Source organism: Petromyzon marinus, chromosome 16, assembly GCF_048934315.1.
Source record: "Petromyzon marinus isolate PM22_M1 ecotype Great Lakes invasive population chromosome 16, UKy_Petmar_22M1.pri1.0, whole genome shotgun sequence".
NCBI lineage: Eukaryota > Metazoa > Chordata > Hyperoartia > Petromyzontiformes > Petromyzontidae > Petromyzon > Petromyzon marinus.
In genome coordinates this window covers 14,420,645-14,439,281 of record NC_133682.1, presented here as the reverse complement: position 1 = coordinate 14,439,281, position 18,637 = coordinate 14,420,645, and the positions used below count along the sequence as shown (strand labels likewise).

The 18,637-nt window shown below is 48.3% G+C and overlaps 1 protein-coding gene across 1 annotated transcript in view; it reads left to right on the top strand.

Annotated features, from left to right (window-relative positions):
• The window catches only part of LOC116942783 (vesicle-associated membrane protein 3-like), a 48,967-nt gene that overhangs the window by 19,726 nt on the left and 10,604 nt on the right, over positions 1–18,637 (top strand). The window contains exons 2-4 of the mRNA XM_076067532.1: positions 11,860–11,971; positions 12,855–13,013; positions 18,486–18,537. Of these exons, the coding sequence (XP_075923647.1) occupies positions 11,860–11,971; positions 12,855–13,013; positions 18,486–18,537 (323 nt within the window). The remainder of the gene's footprint in view (positions 1–11,859; positions 11,972–12,854; positions 13,014–18,485; positions 18,538–18,637) is intronic.

Genomic DNA, 18,637 nt, shown 5'->3' with positions numbered 1-18,637 from the left:
GTGACGAGGAGGAGGGGGGGGGTTTGAGAAATGTGACGTCACATCAAAATGCGCAACTTTAAATAAATACAGACAACACGTTCTACTTAATTAAATAGACTTTTTAATAAATGTTTTCTCCTACAACACCAGAGTGCAGCGCCACATTAAACACGCACTACAAGGACAATAGTTTAAAGCGATTTGAAGCATGTTTTTTCTTTGGGGGGGGGGGCAGAGCTTTGTGACGTCATATTTGAGGGGGGTCTGACTTTTTATGACGAAGGGGGGGGGGTCAAAAACCGTCCAAAATCGCGTGACGTCATTTATGGACGGCCCCCATCCACAATGCAAACAAAAAAGAGAGCCGCGTCATGAAACGACGATGGACCAAGTCACGTGTCCAGGCCGCGTCAACCACGCGCCGTTTGCAACAAATCCTCGACCTATTCCACCCCCGCTCCCCCCACCGTTAATGACTCTCGCGGGTAAACACGCGTGAATCATCGCTAGGCAGCGTGGCTGCTGAGTGTGTGGGTGGGGGGGGGGAGAGTGTGGGTGAGGGGGAGAGTTGGGGGGGGGAGAGTGGGGGCCGTTGCCGTGCTGCTCCGACTCGAACGAGACACGGGCCGCTGACGTCACAATGTTAAGTGCGTGACGTCACGTTGCTTTCTGCAGCGCTCCTCGGTCCGCGGTGACGCACGCGGCCACGGCCACGCGGAGTGCTCGCGTGCCGACGGCGGTGGCTGCCGCTGCTGCTTCTGCAGTGTCACTTTATTCCAATGGTCGTCGTCGTCGGTCAGCCGTGGCCCGATCCACTGCTGGATGAAGGCCACCCGCAGGCCGTCGTATCACAAGAGCCGCTCGCTGCGTGTTGCTTCCGTCGGGCGGTTGAAGGTTGAAGCGACGTCGCCAGCGCAGTTGTGAGGTTGAGACTTATCGTGGGAATTTTTTTTTTTAACAAAGAGACGTGGGGTTAAAATACAGCGGTGGGAATGTGACTTTAAATTGTGACAAAATGGCCACACGATGAATAAATACTCTGCCAGAGGCAGTGCGGGGAGACAGGGATACACGCGGGGTTAGGGTAGTGGTGGTGGTAGTGGTGGTGGTGGTAGTGGTGGTGGTAGTGGTGGTAGTGGTGGTGGTGGTAGTGGTGGTAGTGGTAGTGGTGGTAGTGGTGGTGGTGGTAGTGGTGGTGGTGGTAGTGGTGGTGGTAGTGGTGGTAGTGGTGGTGGTAGTGGTGGTGGTAGTGGTAGTGGTGGTAGTGGTGGTGGTAGTGTTGGTGGTAGTGGTGGTGGTAGTGGTGGTGGTGGTAGTAGTGGTGGTGGTAGTAGTGGTGGTAGTGGTGGTAGTGGTGGTGGTGGTAATGGTGGTGGTGTAGTGGTGGTAGTGGTGGTAGTGGTAGTAGTGGTGGTAGTGGTGGTGGTGGTGTAGTGGTGGTAGTAGTGGTGGTGGTAGTAGTGGTGGTAGTAGTAGTGGTGGTGGTGCAGCAGTCGGCAGCTGAGCATCGCCACGTCGCTCGAACCGAGCGACAACAGCGCAGACGCTGGAGGAAGGCGGTGGGCAGAGACGCGCTCGCCGCAGAGCGATGGCGGGGGGGGGGGGGGCACGTTCAGGCGGGGGGGGGGCACGTTCAGGCGTGGGAGGGGGGCGCTGCGCGTCTGCGCCCTGAGAGGCAGACTGGGGGTTTCGGAGCGAAGTTAACGAGCGCACTGCGTTGTTGCGTGCGGAGCAGACGAGGGATGAGCCCTGGCAGAGTGAAGAGGAAGAGGAGGAAGAAGAGGAAGAAGAAGAAGAGGAAGAGGAGGAAGAAGAGGAAGAAGAAGAGATTGGGGCGCGTTCCGGAAATGCAGCAAATGGCGCAGAGCGGATCGACATTTGCGTCGTATCTCGGGTGCCTGATGGCAACAGGAGGTTACGTTCGGCGTACGGAAAATAGTAATAATAATATTAAATTTTAAATTGTACATTTTTGTTTTTGATTTTATTCAAGGCCGTAATTATAATATATATGGGGGGGGGGGACACATCCCCCCCCCCCAATATTCAAATATGCTCAAAATGTCCCCCCCAATATATTGCTATAAAATAGATTTCTGTTTATATGATTGTGGTTCTGGTTGTACTTTATTAATCCCTAATCTCTGCCATTACATACAATGAAACAAGAAAAGGTAAAAAAGAAAAAAACAGAGCAATGTAATACAATATACACTATTAGACATTGTTGTAATAAATAAATAAAAGTCAATCCTATGTGTTAGTGATTTTTTTAAATATTTTAGACAGGAAATTCGTTTTCAAATTTAGATATTTTCTTCTGGGGGGGGGGGACCCCCACACCCCCTGGAAGATTTGGTCCCCCCATGGGTACGTCCTTGATTTTATTTGATGACAAAATAAGGTTCCACAGGTTACTCTGTTATGCGAAGCTCTGTTTATTCTGCTCTAGAATCGAGGTGACGTGGTGATTGTTGTCGTTCCAGCATCTTAAACGGTAAATATACTGTACACTGTGTTTAAATATACTGTACACTGTGTCTAAATATACTGTGCACTGTCTAAATATACTGTGCACTGTGTAAATGTGAAGAGTGGCTGGTCTCGTGTTCAGTTAATAACCTTCATTCATCACCTCAACAACAGATATGCTTATATTTTGATTTAAAGCTTTCGTGACTGCAGGGATTCATATTCTTGGTTCTTCTACGTGATTTTACAGAAAGAACCAAGAATATAGATATGCTTATGTCAATATTCCGGACACGTTTATCATCAAGGATCTAAACATGCAATTCATGGCCACGCTTTAATGTAACTATTTCATGACTTGCAATATATTTAAGATTGCATAATCTGCTTAAGAACCTGCAAGGAAATGAATATCGGGGTGTTCCATTATGCCAAGTCCTTCACGGTGGTGTTGGGTGCGTCCTTCCAGCATCACAGCATCACATCTCCTGTCACTGACCACGAATAATCCCAGTGACAACTCAATCCCCTAGCCGCCGCTGCTGCTGAATCTTCACTTGGCTTTGGGTTGCCCAGGAGCATAAAACAAACTAAACTATTCAACTAAACTTTGTTTTATTGTATTTAACAGGTAGGTTCCCACTGAGCTATATAGCTCCTTTTCAGAAGCGACCAGCCCACTAATGATATCTAAACGAAGTATCTTATACCCTTTGGTTATTTCGCTAAAGTCACGTAAGGTAGAAAAAAATAACAGATCGTGATGTTTCGATCGCAACAAAAAGCAAGCGTCATCAGGTGGGACAACCAATGCTGAAGTTGTTTTTTTCTTGCTGTGGTTGTCCCACCTGATGACGGTTGCTTGTGCTGCGATTGAAACGTCGTGATCTATTATTATTTTCTACCTACGTGACTTTACCGAAAGAACCAAAGAGTATGGATTCCTGCAGTCACGAAAGCTTCAAATCAAGATTGAAGTAGCTTAGTCCGTGGAAATGTATAGCGGCCAATACGCTAAACGCGTGTTCATTCTAAATGTGGGGGTGGGGGAGGGGGGAACCGGAGGACCCGGGGAAAAATCCACGCGACCACATGGAGAACATACAAACTCTTAAGTATACAGGCGTCAGGGTCGGGATCAAACCCACGACCTCCTGTATACCAGGCGAGGTAGTTAACATCTCGACACCGTGGCGAGACACACACCCACATGCCTAGTGTAGTTCTGTCTCCCAGAGGCGTTAGTGTCCACTCCATACAAGCTTGGCAGGTGAAATAAAATGTATTTAAAGAGGCTGGCAGATTTAATCCAAGTGGTCATGAACATACGTACGGGTTAAAGCAATTTCGATTTAAGAATACTGTTCCGTGCGTAAATGAAATGTGAACTCAAAATGACTGCAAATTGCGGTGGTGTTTACATTTTCTTCGTTATCTTAGCAAAACATTTCACGAAAGTCAAACACGAATATATATTTAAAAAAAAAACGATTTCTGTTCACTGGAATCCAGGTCTGTGTTTCATATGCACAGGATATAAAGCTAATGTTTGTATTTCAACTTCTATCGCGCTGTACAGTATTGTCTCTCTCATAGAGAGATAATGACTCAGAGGCGCGAGGAATCACAGACGAGCAGGAAGGTAGCCAGTGCCAACAAATTGCCCGAGCTCTGCGGTCCTCTAGATATGAAGATTTATTGGCCAATTAATGAGTGCTTATGCATGGGAGGAAACCGGAGTGTTTGACCATCTGTGTGATGGTCAAACACTCTTTCCCACACGGATGGAACAGGTGGAGTCCACATTTTAGCTGTGCCGCCTTCTCATGGGCGAGCCAGGGTATGGCTCCTCCTCCTCCTCAATGCCCACAGGAAGGGAGATTCGCAACATTTGTGTGGTGATCTACCAACCCTCGCTGCTGCCTCCACGGGGCTGGATCATGACATGCCGCGTGCGTAGCCACCGCCGCACCAGCGAGTTGGCGAGCCTGAGATCGATGTTTCGACAAGCACGCGTGAACTTCGTCACTGCGATTTCTTGATGTGCTGTCCCTGAAACTCTGCTAAGTGAATATGCGATGGCATGTACGCGTGCCTCGTTTGTGTTCGCGCTCAGACTGCGAGCTCCGCGTGGTGGTGCACGCAGGGCGTGCCCCCCGAAACGTGCAGGCAGCCAAGAATGGGCGGATGACGTCCACTTGTGAAACGCACCAACACGCAGCGACCTTGCGAGGCAGCCGCGTGGTGGCAGCACAGCAAGTGGGTTGGCCAACCCATCTATGTGCACCTTTGGTGGTGTCCCGACACGGGCGTGAGTTTTCTCGATCTAATATCACGTTCCACCAACCGGAATGAATAATAATAATAATCTACATCTCCATTTGGTCAGTCCACTGGTGGATTAAGTGCTCTCCACGCCGTGTAGGTCACGGTGGCTGTTGTGACCATACTTCACCACGCTGGTCAATACGCGTCGATAAAGGGGCGAGGGGGGTGGTGGAGCCCGGGAAAGGTTCCGGTTATTGCTCGCAGCTATTGTTAGCTGTGGCTGGGAATTAGCAAGAATTTGGAAATTTCAGTCACGCAAATCACGACTTGTGCATTATTCTGTGCCGAAATGCACCACCAGAATGCACTCAGCGGAATACAACCACCAGAATGCACTACCAGAATGCACCACCAGAATGCACCCAGCGGAATACAACCACCAGAATGCACTACCAAAATGTACCACCAGAATGTACCACCTGAATGTACCACCAGAATGCACTACCAGAATGCACTACCAGAATGTACCACCAGAATGTACCATCAGAATGCACCACCGGAATGTACCACCAGAATGCACCACCAGAATGCACCACCGGAATGAACCACCAGAATGCACCACCGGAATGCACCACCGGAATGTACCACCAGAATGCACCACCGGAATGCACCACCGGAATGTACCACCGGAATGCACCACCAGAATGCACCACCAGAAAGCAACCACCAGAATGCACCACCAGAAAGCAACCACCATAATGCACCACCAGAATGTACCACCAGAATGCACCACCAGAAAGCAACCACCAGAATGCACCACCAGAAAGCAACCACCATAATGCACCACCAGAATGTACCACCAGAATGCACCATCAGAAAGCAACCACCATAATGCGCCCCCAGTGTGGGAAAGTGACGATTCCTCAGAGTGCATTCTCCAGGTTGAGAGTGGCTTCCCCTTCCTATCCCCCCTCCCCACACCCGATCTCTCCTGAGAATGCCGGTAACCTCCTCCCTGCCCCCCCCCATACATATTTCCATATTTCCAGCACAGTCGATCGGTTATCCGGCCGCTTTGGGAGGGGGCGCCAGATTTTTAAAAAAGGCAGGATAATCACTAATCATCATCATCATTATTAAAAATATCTTATATTTGCACAGTCTTATATAACATGTTTTTAGGTGTTGCGTGTATGTTTTTTTTTCTGTTTTAAATGTGTTTACTATATGGAATAGGCATAAATGAACATACAGATAAAAATAACAATAAATATCGTACTTTAAAAAAGTCATTGTATTTACCGTACCATACTTACCACTCCAATCTCGAAGAGCTTTGCAAGGGTTGACGTATGTACGCTGCAGTATTTTAATTGTTTACGTTGTATGTAGTGTATCATGTACCGGATATAATATCTGACACTGCAATCAAGCGTAGCTGCTTTTTTTTTATTATCACACGCACGTGGCTGTGCCGATCGCCGGACTGGTTGCAGCCTTTAGAGCGACTTTGCCGGTTTCGCCGGATCGAAACAGGGGACCGCCGGATAATGATGGAAGCAGCAGCAGCAGTCGGATTATTCGCGCGGTGCCCGATAATTAATCGATGATCGACTGTGTCAGCTCCCACTCACGGAATATTCTACCTCCCCCCCCCCACACACATCGACACGGTCAAGCGCCCAAAGTCATCCCGCTCGCTCCACCACCGCCGGTTTTTCTGTGCCCCCACGTCCCCAGGAACCATCGATGCGTTACGACCGCGCGCGAAGTGCTCGCCACAAAATAAAAACACAACTACAAAAGAGAGTTGCTTCCCCACAGACCGCTGATGATGAAATGTTGTTCAATCGTCATATTGATTAGCCGAGCTTACGCCATCACTGCAGATATTAAAGCTGCTTATTCAGAATTTTAGAGCAGTGTCATTTTACGACCAAACGTTGCAATGAGTGATGGAATCTTGGCAAAAGGTAAATACACATTTTTAGTTTTTTTCGCGTTTTTTAAAAGTAGGTTGAAAGCATTGTCATTTGCTCTATCAATCCACCCTAGGGGAGGCGTGATAACTGATTCAATCCCAACAAAACTTCATGCCAAAGCTGTGTTGGTTGTTATTCGGGACTCACAATATTGAAAACTGGCCACCTCCGATTAGCACGGTTAGCTACGTATGGTGCAAAAGAAGTTCAACATTCACACATATAACCCCGCCTCTGATTAGCACGGTTGCCTACGTCCGGTGCGAAAGAAGTTCAACATTGACACACACACACATACACGCACACACTGATCAAAGGCTTTCCCAAAACATTTAGAAGAAATCGGAGCTCTCTTAGGCCTCACTTTTAGCGTCCCGACTCTGCCCACCTTGGCCGCGTCTTCGTCGGCAGGGCCGCACGTCGCGGCCTTTGGAGAGGCTGCTTCCTGTGCGCCTCGCACGAGAGCGAACGTCGCTGTCGCTAATTGTACTCTGTATGTATGTCGAACTTTTCCTGCCGTACGTAGCCAACCGTGCTGATCGGAGGTGCGTGGCGGAGGACAACGAACTAAGTATAAAATCAGTTTTAGCGTCTCTGCTGTTCTTGCAGTGTACGAACTCCTCGCAACATTCACCCCCCCCACTACCCCCCCCCCCTCTCTGATTTATTTAACTGCCCTAACCCTGGTCTCCCTCCCACTTCAGTAAACATTTCCTTGCTGTGGTTGTCACACCTGATGATGATGATGACGATTGCTTGTGTTGCAATCGAAACGACGTGATTTTATTTTTTTCACCTACGTGACTTTACCGATAGAACCAAAGAGTATAGTTTTAAAGAAATTAGTTTGTCAATCTAGATGATGATTTGAAAGTGCATAGCTCCCAGTGCATACCTAATATCGGAAGGAAGAGCGTTCCAGACGGCCGCAGAAGCGCATCCGAAAGCACGCGATGCGGTGACCCTTTTTGTATAATGGCCAACCAAAATCCGGTGCGAGGATGATCGGAGTTTGCGTCATGATGGTTTATGTTGTGGTTAGTTTGTGGGAAGCACTTTTGTGTAATGAGTGTAACCATATAATGTATGCGTTCAGCAACCAGGAGCCAATTCATCTCAGCGAGCACTGGACAGACATGGTCGGATCTTGCAATAGCCGTCACCAGTGTGTGCTAGATATTTTATACTCCATGTTGATGCATATGCCGAGCTGCCGAAAGTGGCCCAGGGATATTGCAGAGTTTGGGCATTTAGCTACTGAGGATGCACACTGGGGACATAACGTGAGCCTTACTTAAAGAAAATGAAGTTGATGGCAGCGTATTCTTGGTTCTTTCGGTAAAGTCACGTAGAAGGGAAATAATAAAATAATACAAATGAAACATAATATTAAATTCTCACGACGTTTCGGCCACAACGCGAGCAGCCGTCCTCAGGTGAAGAACAGAGCTGTCGGAAAGACGCGGGCGCATGTTCCGACAGCTCTGTTCTTCACCTGAGGACGGCTGCTTGCGTTGTGGCCGAAACGTCGTGAGAATTTTTTGTATGTTTTATTTTCATTATTTCCCTTCTACGTGACTTTACCGAAAGAACCAAGAATATGAATCCCTGCAGTCACGAAAGCTTTAAATCGAAATTTGATGGCAGCGGTTAGGGATGATGGGGATTGTGTCCGTAGGGAGGCAGACACGTGGAGGTCATTGAAAACTCAGTGAAATGAGGCAGTAACGTGCATTATGCATGCGGTTATGTGACAGATGTATTACGTTAACTGGTCGGGGGGGGGGTGGCATGTTTTAGATTGTCTACATGCCCCACTTTGGGAGAGCAGAGAGGTCACCTTTTGTGTTTAAGAGACGGATGTTTTCGGCAAGAGCGATGGCTTTGTAATTTATTGCTGTGCGGTAGCTGGCACAGGCACTCTGAACATGCGCGGGGAGAGAGGGGGGAAGAGTTTTACCAATATGGGGAAAAATAAAGAATGCAAATATTGGGCTCCTACAAATCTCTTCACGAAACGCTAAATGCACAAATCTGCCAACACTAAACAGCGCTTCCGTGGTGAACCGTGTTCGGTAGTCGTGGCGGGTGATTGTTGCCATTGTGGTTGCATTAGCACGGATGGCTACGCACGGTGCGAAAGAAGTTCAACATACTTGCATTTTTGGAGTGCGTTGGCTGTAGGTGCGGTGTTGCTGTGGATCCGGCATTGTGGTCATTATTGCTGTCCACGGTGGTTGCGGCGTTGTTGAAGTGGTAAATAGCTGTGGCACTTGTGATTGTGGTGATTGTTGTACGTATACAGTACATGCATGTACGCTAAACTTATATCGCACCGCACGTAGCCGACCGTGCTAATCGGAGGTGCGGGGGCCTTTTTTGCTCTCAACACGACACATCGTAAGATTTGTAGCGAAGCGTGGATCGTAATCGGAGGCCGTTCCCTGGTCCAGCTGGCACCTCGGGCGACCCCGCGCTGACCCGAGCGTGACGACGCGCGGGCAAAACTCGGCCCCTCGTGTCCGTCGCGCAATCGATGGCTTTGGCGAAAGTAGGTGGGGAAGCCTGAGGTGGTGCGATGAGAATCACCGCCTGCGAGTCAAGGCCATGGTCCGCCCGTTTGACGACGATTGTAACGCTTGCGACGTTGAGAATCGAGAGGAGCGCAGCGCCTGTGATCGTGCAGCCGTCTCGCGTGGCACGTGGCCATTGGCTACTGGCCTGACCCAGTAAAGCCAATTCGGTGGCATCGTCATTTCCACATTTGAAGTTTTTTTTTCATCGTCAATTTCAACATTTGAAGATGTAATATAAAAACGGCGATGGGCAGCTGCACGCTGAGTGATATTAAACGTTGATTGTTCAAGGGTTACCGTTACTCTGGGTAATCAGATTACAGTCATGGGTCTCTTCTCAAAACTAAGGAGTCCAAGCACATTGGCGAATGCTTTGATGGACAGAGATTGCTGCGCTGTGAGATTTCCATTACAACCAGAGCTGGAAATCACCAATTGAGGCCATACCCCATGAAATTTTATTTGAAATAAAACTTCAATTTTGAGACGAAATTTCTCGTGTAGATGAAGTTATTTTTCTGCGGCAGTAAATAACGAGGCTTATATTTACAATCGTGCACACGCTGGCCTCTGACGAGCACGGCTCACTAGTTCAACACGTTACATGCGGGGAAGACGGAGGGGAGAACGCTGAACAAAAACAAAACCCCTTACATTTGCAGCGGCTCCCCGTGCGCCTGGAATGATAAGTCATAAACACGCAGGACCCAAGCAGTTGCGGCAGAAGGATTACCGCTCGTTGGATTAACGGCACCGAAAGAGATTGACGTCAGCTGCTATTTCAGGAAAAGCAGCTCAGGTACGGGCGGCTTGATACAATCACGCGGACTCGCGGGATGCGATGGAGGGAGGGCCCACTTGGAAGGCTGGAAACGCACGGTGCCAGCAACCTTGTGTGGGCTGCGCGCACCGACCGCATCTGTCGACCGATATGAGAAAGCGTTAATTTCGCCAATTCACGGCGGGCAAGATTTGTCACGAAAACAAAGCCAGCGTTACTTGAACGCATGAAATGATTCACGAATGTCGGGTGATTTATATATTTTTTTGTTAAATATATGAATGCATTACACGTGACTGCAAGGGAATCCAGTGTAAGCATTCGCCTTGCATATCGATTGTAGTCAATGAGCAACGCTTTGTACAAAGAAAGCGGTGCTTGTCCAATGGAAGGACTCTCCACGCGAAGGTGGAATTTCTGACACCGGCTCAGAGGTGTAAACAGATGAACACCACCCACCGCTTGCCCCGTGTGAGTGGGGAACCGCATTGACTTTGTCGACGATAACTTTGCGTATTGTGTGATTAATGACAATCGTCGTGGTGTGTAGAGGTCACGTTCTACCTTAGCGGGCCTCACCCAAATCCCACTCAGCATTCGTACCGCCCGGCCGTGACGCACACGCCATCTGCTGCTGCTGCTGTGCGTGGTGTGCACGCCTCGTTAGTGGACGTGCGTAGTGTAAGCCACCCCCGGCCTGCGTGCCTTCCGCCTGGCGGGCCCGCAATCACCGGACCACGAGGTGGGCCTCTTGGCCACCGCGTGGACGGACGAGGCAACGGTGTCTGGCCGGGCTCGCCGGTGACACTGAGGGCCACCTGGCATTGGCCAGCTGTCGTACGGGGCACGCGTGATTGGTATATAAATATATAACATCAAAGAAAAAAGACCGCTCAATTTTACTCACGATGGTGCAGTTGTGTTCATAGCGTTTGCTTGTTCAAATATGATCGTGTGAACATTCGCAATGCAGTTCGTATGGGGAATGGGCTGTTGCAGTATGTACCAAAGAGAGGCAACCCAGAGTAAAAACTGATTAGTATTCCCGAAGAGCTCACTTCCGCTTACAAGCATTAATGTATTAGATGAAGCATTCGATACAATGAATGAATGGATCGATGTGTTTATTTATAGTCTGATTATCGGCCATTCAGACGCAACGTCGTGCGGGTGTAACGGAGACTCTGTGTAAACTGTTGCATGAAAATAACCACAATATCACATGCAATCCAATTTAGTTTTCCTTCCTCTTGCTAATCCGTTCAAAATGTCTTTGGTGCGAGTCTCCGGCTACACTCTTAAGGGCAATACAATGCGACTCTGGCAATTGCAGCAGTGCCGGATTAAGCTTCTGCGGGGCCTGTAGCATATGTTTTAAAGGGGCCGTAAGTAAGTAAATAAATAAATATTAAATCACAAATGTTTAACTTGCATAGTAAAGTAATTGTATTTTTTCATTTTCGATACAGCCAGATAATACGACAAATCGCTAACCTTAAACGCCCAGTCGTTCATAAAAGTCGAAGGCGGTATAGTACTACAGTAATAGAGCAAGTGCAGAATCACTGATCCTGGATTGATAGCTTGAAAGCGTTTAGCGCAGGGCTCTTGAAAGTGCGGGGCCCGCAGGATAATCCGGCACTGATTTGCTGACTGATGCCGGTATCGCAATGACGTCCATCCAGTCTTCCAGTCCAGTCCATCGTCAATGTCACATCCATTAATGTCGCATTGGGACACTCCCCTCCTCCCTCCCCCTGCCAACCCCCTCCCCCCTTCATCCCTGGCTGTCCTGTAGGTCCACACCCGAGGCCGGAGCCCCTGGCGGTGCTGGCGGACCCCCGGGGGGGCCGCCCCCCAACCTCACCAGCAACCGGCGGCTGCAGCAGACCCAGGCGCAAGTGGACGAGGTGAGATGATCGGGGCGGTGGCATTCCACGAGCGGCGGTGGCGGCGCAGTCGTCGTGGTGGAATGATTCCTCCTCCCCCAACTGAACTCCCCCGGCGCCCACGGTGACTCACGGAGTTGCCGTCATCAACGAGGCGGTGTTCGCGGTCATGATTGGGTTCGCGAATTGATTCCTGCGTGTGGGGACATCGCTCCACCGACGGACAGAGCGGCACGTGGCTCGAAGATACAAACTTGTATACTCCAGGAAATAAGTGACTTCTGTATTTTTTTTACTCCACTATTTTAATTGAATGAGCCACATTAACAGAAGAGAAGTACTCGTCTACCATATGTGGATCGCACTCGCGAGACGATCCGTTTGTATTCACGTTTGATTTGAAATGTAAAAACGTTCGCATGACATTTTCAGTGCTTGTAGTTTGCAATAAAAACTAAAATTTGTTACATTTTCGATAAAAAAATGTATGCAGCAATTCGAAAAATTATAATGAGCATTAGCCAAATTACGATCTCAACAGACACATCTGCAAAAGATGGGAACATACACTGCATTGCCATTCGAAGGTGATTCAGAAAGTGCGGACTAATCTCCGTCTGTTCCTCCCACATGCAATAAGACTCATTAACTGGCTGAAAACATCTCAATGTATAGAGATAACTGCAGTGCTTGGCCAATTGCTGGTAGCGCCGGCTCTCCCCCTGGCTGCTGCCACCTGTCGTTCCTCGCCGATTATGAGATGCAATTTGCACGAATGCAGCTGCACCATGGAGCTAAAGGTTCACATCAACAAACGGATGGTGTAGGAGACGGGGCTTTGTGAATACCCCCCCCCCCCCCCCCGTTGAGCCCTGTGCACGTGTGTGTGCGTGCCCCAGGGCAGGTGGTGGACATCATGCGAGTGAACGTGGACAAGGTGCTGGAGCGCGACCAGAAGCTCTCGGAGCTGGACGATCGCGCCGACGCGCTGCAGCAGGGAGCCTCGCAGTTCGAGAGCAGCGCCGCGAAACTGAAGCGCAAGTACTGGTGGAAAAACTGCAAGGTAACGACGGTGCCACCTTTCGTCTGCCGCGTCTCCGGCTCGCAGCTCGCATTGTCCACAGCCCCACCCGCCAAGCTTGGAGTGGCTAGCTTGCCGTGGTACGGTGCGTCGGTCTCGCTCCCTCGTGGCGTTGTCACCGTGTGAGCTCCCTCACTCTCTTCTCTCTTCTTTGGTTCTTTCGGTAAAGTCACGTAGAATGAGAATAAAATAATTAATTGATAAAATAAAATAACACAATAATATTCTCACGACGTTTCGGCCACAACACAAGCGGCCTTCATCAGGTGAAGGGACGAAACTGTCTGGTAGGACAGCGCTGGAGTGAAAGAGCCACGTTCAGATCACGGCCTTTAAGCTGTGTGAGAGGAACAAAGCGCCTTGACAAAAGAATTAGCATATAATTTAGCATTGAAATGGCTGAGTGATTAGCTTGTGACTGGTCACAGAAAAGGCTATGTTAAAAGTTAAAGCATACACATCCGCAGAGGTACCCCTTGTTAAAGGAATTAGCATAGAATTTAGCATTGAAATAGCTAAGTTAAAGCATACACATCCGCAGAGGCACCCCTTGACAATGGAATTAGCATAGAATTTAGCATTGAAATAGCTGAGTGATTAGCTTGTAACTGCTCACAGAAATAGCTACGTTAAAGTCAGAGCATACACTCTCTCACGTGTTCCTCTCTCTCTCTCAAATGCTCGACAAATCGTTTGGTTGCTAGCGCATTGGCAGCGGCGCTACGAGCACGAGTAACAACAAACAGACTCGTCCGTGACATTGTCCTCGGCCGTAAACACGTGTGTCACGGTGAATACGCGTGTCAGGGTAAATACGTGTGTCACGGTAAATACGTGTGTCACGGTGAATACGCGTGTCAGGGTAAATACGTGTGTCACGGTAAATACGTGTGTCACGGTGAATACGCGTGTCAGGGTAAATACGTGTGTCACGGTGAATACGTGTGTCACGGTGAATACGCGTGTCAGGGTAAATACGTGTGTCACGGTAAATACGTGTGTCACGGTAAATACGCGTGTGTCACGGTAAATACGCGTGTCACGGTGAATACGTGTGTCACGGTAAATACGTGTGTCACGGTAAATACGTGTGTCATGGTAAATACGTGTGTCATGGTAAATACGTGTGTCACGGTTAATACGTGTGTCACGGTGAATACGTGTGTCACGGTAAATACGTGTGTCACGGTAAATACGTGTGTCACGGTAAACACGTGTGTCACGGTAAATACGTGTGTCACGGTGAATACGTGTGTCACGGTGAATACGTGTGTCACGGTGAATACGTGTGTCACGGTAAATACGTGTGTCACGGTAAATACGTGTGTCACGGTGAATACGTGTGTCACGGTGAATACGTGTGTCACGGTAAATACGTGTGTCACGGTAAACACGTGTGTGTCACGGTGAATACGTGTGTGTCACGGTGAATACGTGTGTCACGGTGAATACGTGTGTCACGGTAAATACGTGTGTCATGGTAAATACGTGTGTCACGGTGAATACGTGTGTCACGGTGAATACGTGTGTCATGGTAAATACGTGTGTCACGGTGAATACGTGTGTCACGGTAAATACGTGTGTCATGGTAAATACGTGTGTCACGGTGAATACGTGTGTCACGGTAAATACGTGTGTCACGGTGAATACGTGTGTCACGGTAAATACGTGTGTCACGGTGAATACGTGTGTCACGGTGAATACGTGTGTCACGGTAAATACGTGTGTCACGGTGAATACGTGTGTCATGGTGAATACGTGTGTCACGGTAAATACGTGTGTCACGGTAAATACGTGTGTCACGGTGAATACGTGTGTCACGGTAAATACGTGTGTCACGGTAAACACGTGTGTCACAGTGAATACGTGTGTCACGGTAAACACGTGTGTCACGGTAAATACGTGTGTCACGGTGAATACGTGTGTCACGGTGAATACGTGTGTCACGGTAAATACGTGTGTCACGGTAAATACGTGTGTCACGGTAAATACGTGTGTCACGGTAAATATGTGTGTCACGGTAAATACGTGTGTCACGGTGAATACGTGTGTCACGGTAAATACGTGTGTCACGGTAAATACGTGTGTGTCACGGTAAATACGTGTGTCACGGTAAATATGTGTGTCACGGTAAATACGTGTGTCACGGTGAATACGTGTGTCACGGTAAATACGTGTGTCACGGTGAATACGTGTGTCACGGTAAATACGTGTGTCACGGTAAATACGTGTGTCACGGTAAATACGTGTGTCACGGTAAATATGTGTGTCACGGTAAATACGTGTGTCACGGTGAATACGTGTGTCACGGTAAATACGTGTGTCACGGTAAATACGTGTGTCACGGTAAATATGTGTGTCACGGTAAATACGTGTGTCACAGTGAATACGTGTGTCACGGTAAACACGTGTGTCACGGTAAATACGTGTGTCACGGTAAATACGTGTGTCACGGTAAATACGTGTGTCACGGTAAATACGCGCGTCACGGTAATACGTGTCTCACGGTAAATACGTGTGTCACGGTAAATACGTGTGTCAGGGTAAATACGTGTGTCACGGTGAATACACGTGTCATGGTGAATACGTGTGTCACGGTGAATACGTGTCTCACGGTAAATACGTGTGTCACGGTGAATACGTGTGTCACGGTAAATACGTGTGTCACGGTAAATACGTGTGTCACGGTGAATACGTGTGTCACGGTAAATACGTGTGTCATGGTAAATACGTGTGTCACGGTGAATACGTGTGTCACGGTAAATACGTGTGTCACGGTGAATACGTGTGTCACGGTAAACACGTGTGTCACGGTAAATACGTGTGTCACGGTGAATACGTGTGTCACGGTGAATACGTGTGTCACGGTAAATACGTGTGTCACGGTGAATACGTGTGTCATGGTGAATACGTGTGTCACGGTAAATACGTGTGTCACGGTGAATACGTGTGTCACGGTAAATACGTGTGTCACGGTAAACACGTGTGTCACAGTGAATACGTGTGTCACGGTAAACACGTGTGTCACGGTAAATACGTGTGTCACGGTAAATACGTGTGTCACGGTGAATACGTGTGTCACGGTGAATACGTGTGTCACGGTGAATACGTGTGTCACGGTAAATACGTGTGTCACGGTAAATACGTGTGTCACGGTAAATACGTGTGTCACGGTGAATACGTGTGTCACGGTAAATACGTGTGTCACGGTAAATACGTGTGTGTCACGGTAAATACGTGTGTCACGGTAAATATGTGTGTCACGGTAAATACGTGTGTCACGGTGAATACGTGTGTCACGGTAAATACGTGTGTCACGGTGAATACGTGTGTCACGGTAAATACGTGTGTCACGGTAAATACGTGTGTCACGGTAAATACGTGTGTCACGGTAAATATGTGTGTCACGGTAAATACGTGTGTCACGGTGAATACGTGTGTCACGGTAAATACGTGTGTCACGGTAAATACGTGTGTGTCACGGTAAATACGTGTGTCACGGTAAATATGTGTGTCACGGTAAATACGTGTGTCACAGTGAATACGTGTGTCACGGTAAACACGTGTGTCACGGTAAATACGTGTGTCACGGTAAATACGTGTGTCACGGTAAATACGTGTGTCACGGTAAATACGCGCGTCACGGTAATACGTGTCTCACGGTAAATACGTGTGTCACGGTAAATACGTGTGTCAGGGTAAATACGTGTGTCACGGTGAATACACGTGTCATGGTGAATACGTGTGTCACGGTGAATACGTGTGTCACGGTGAATACGTGTGTCACGGTAAATACGTGTGTCACGGTAAATACGTGTGTCACGGTGAATACGTGTGTCACGGTAAATACGTGTGTCACGGTGAATACGTGTGTCACGGTAAACACGTGTGTCACGGTAAATACGTGTGTCACGGTGAATACGTGTGTCACGGTGAATACGTGTGTCACGGTGAATACGTGTGTCACGGTGAATACGTGTGTCACGGTAAATACGTGTGTCACGGTAAATACGTGTGTCACGGTGAATACGTGTGTCACGGTAAATACGTGTGTCACGGTAAACACGTGTGTCACAGTGAATACGTGTGTCACGGTAAACACGTGTGTCACGGTAAATACGTGTGTCACGGTGAATACGTGTGTCACGGTGAATACGTGTGTCACGGTAAATACGTGTGTCACGGTAAATACGTGTGTCACGGTAAATATGTGTGTCACGGTAAATACGTGTGTCACGGTGAATACGTGTGTCACGGTAAATACGTGTGTCACGGTAAATACGTGTGTGTCACGGTAAATACGTGTGTCACGGTAAATATGTGTGTCACGGTAAATACGTGTGTCACGGTGAATACGTGTGTCACGGTAAATACGTGTGTCACGGTGAATACGTGTGTCACGGTAAATACGTGTGTCACGGTAAATACGTGTGTCACGGTAAATACGTGTGTCACGGTAAATATGTGTGTCACGGTAAATACGTGTGTCACGGTGAATACGTGTGTCACGGTAAATACGTGTGTCACGGTAAATACGTGTGTGTCACGGTAAATACGTGTGTCACGGTAAATATGTGTGTCACGGTAAATACGTGTGTCACAGTGAATACGTGTGTCACGGTAAACACGTGTGTCACGGTAAATACGTGTGTCACGGTAAATACGTGTGTCACGGTAAATACGTGTGTCACGGTAAATACGCGCGTCACGGTAATACGTGTCTCACGGTAAATACGTGTGTCACAGTAAATACGTGTGTCACGGTAAATACGTGTGTCACGGTGAATACGTGTCTCACGGTAAATACGTGTGTCATGGTAAATACGTGTGTCACGGTGAATACGTGTGTCACGGTAAATACGTGTGTCACGGTAAATACGTGTGTCACGGTGAATACGTGTGTCACGGTAAATACGTGTGTCACGGTAAATACGTGTGTCACGGTGAATACGTGTGTCACGGTGAATACGTGTGTCACGGTGAATACGTGTGTCACGGTAAATACGCGCGTCACGGTAATACGTGTCTCACGGTAAATACGTGTGTCACGGTGAATACGTGTGTCACGGTAAATACGTGTGTCACGGTGAATACGTGTGTCACGGTGAATACGTGTGTCACGGTGAATACGTGTGTCACGGTAAATACGTGTGTCACGGTAAATACGTGTGTCACAGGTGATGGCATTTTGGGCAATTGCATGACGTCATTGCACAGAAGGAAGGTTGCTTGAAAATGCCACCTTTTTGAATGTCATAATAATAATTAACATTTATAAACTGCCCTTAAGCAATCGTTCTCAGGGCTCAGATACCGTATCACAGCACGCCGAGCTCACCAGCGGTTACAATAAGGAACGGGCATTTGAATTGCTGTGTCACGTGAGTTGCCGTCGGCGTGCCGTGGGAGACAGATGCATGGGTCTCTCTGCGTTCTCTCCGTTTCCCCTGGCAGATGATGATCATTCTCGGCGTGATCTGCGCTCTGGTCGTTCTCGTCATCATACGTGAGTACCCAGAGTCACGATTCCCTCCTGGGCTTTGCCGTGCCCCTTAAGAGCAAGGGATCGGTGAACCTTTCAAAGACAAAGAGGAGGCATTTTTCGT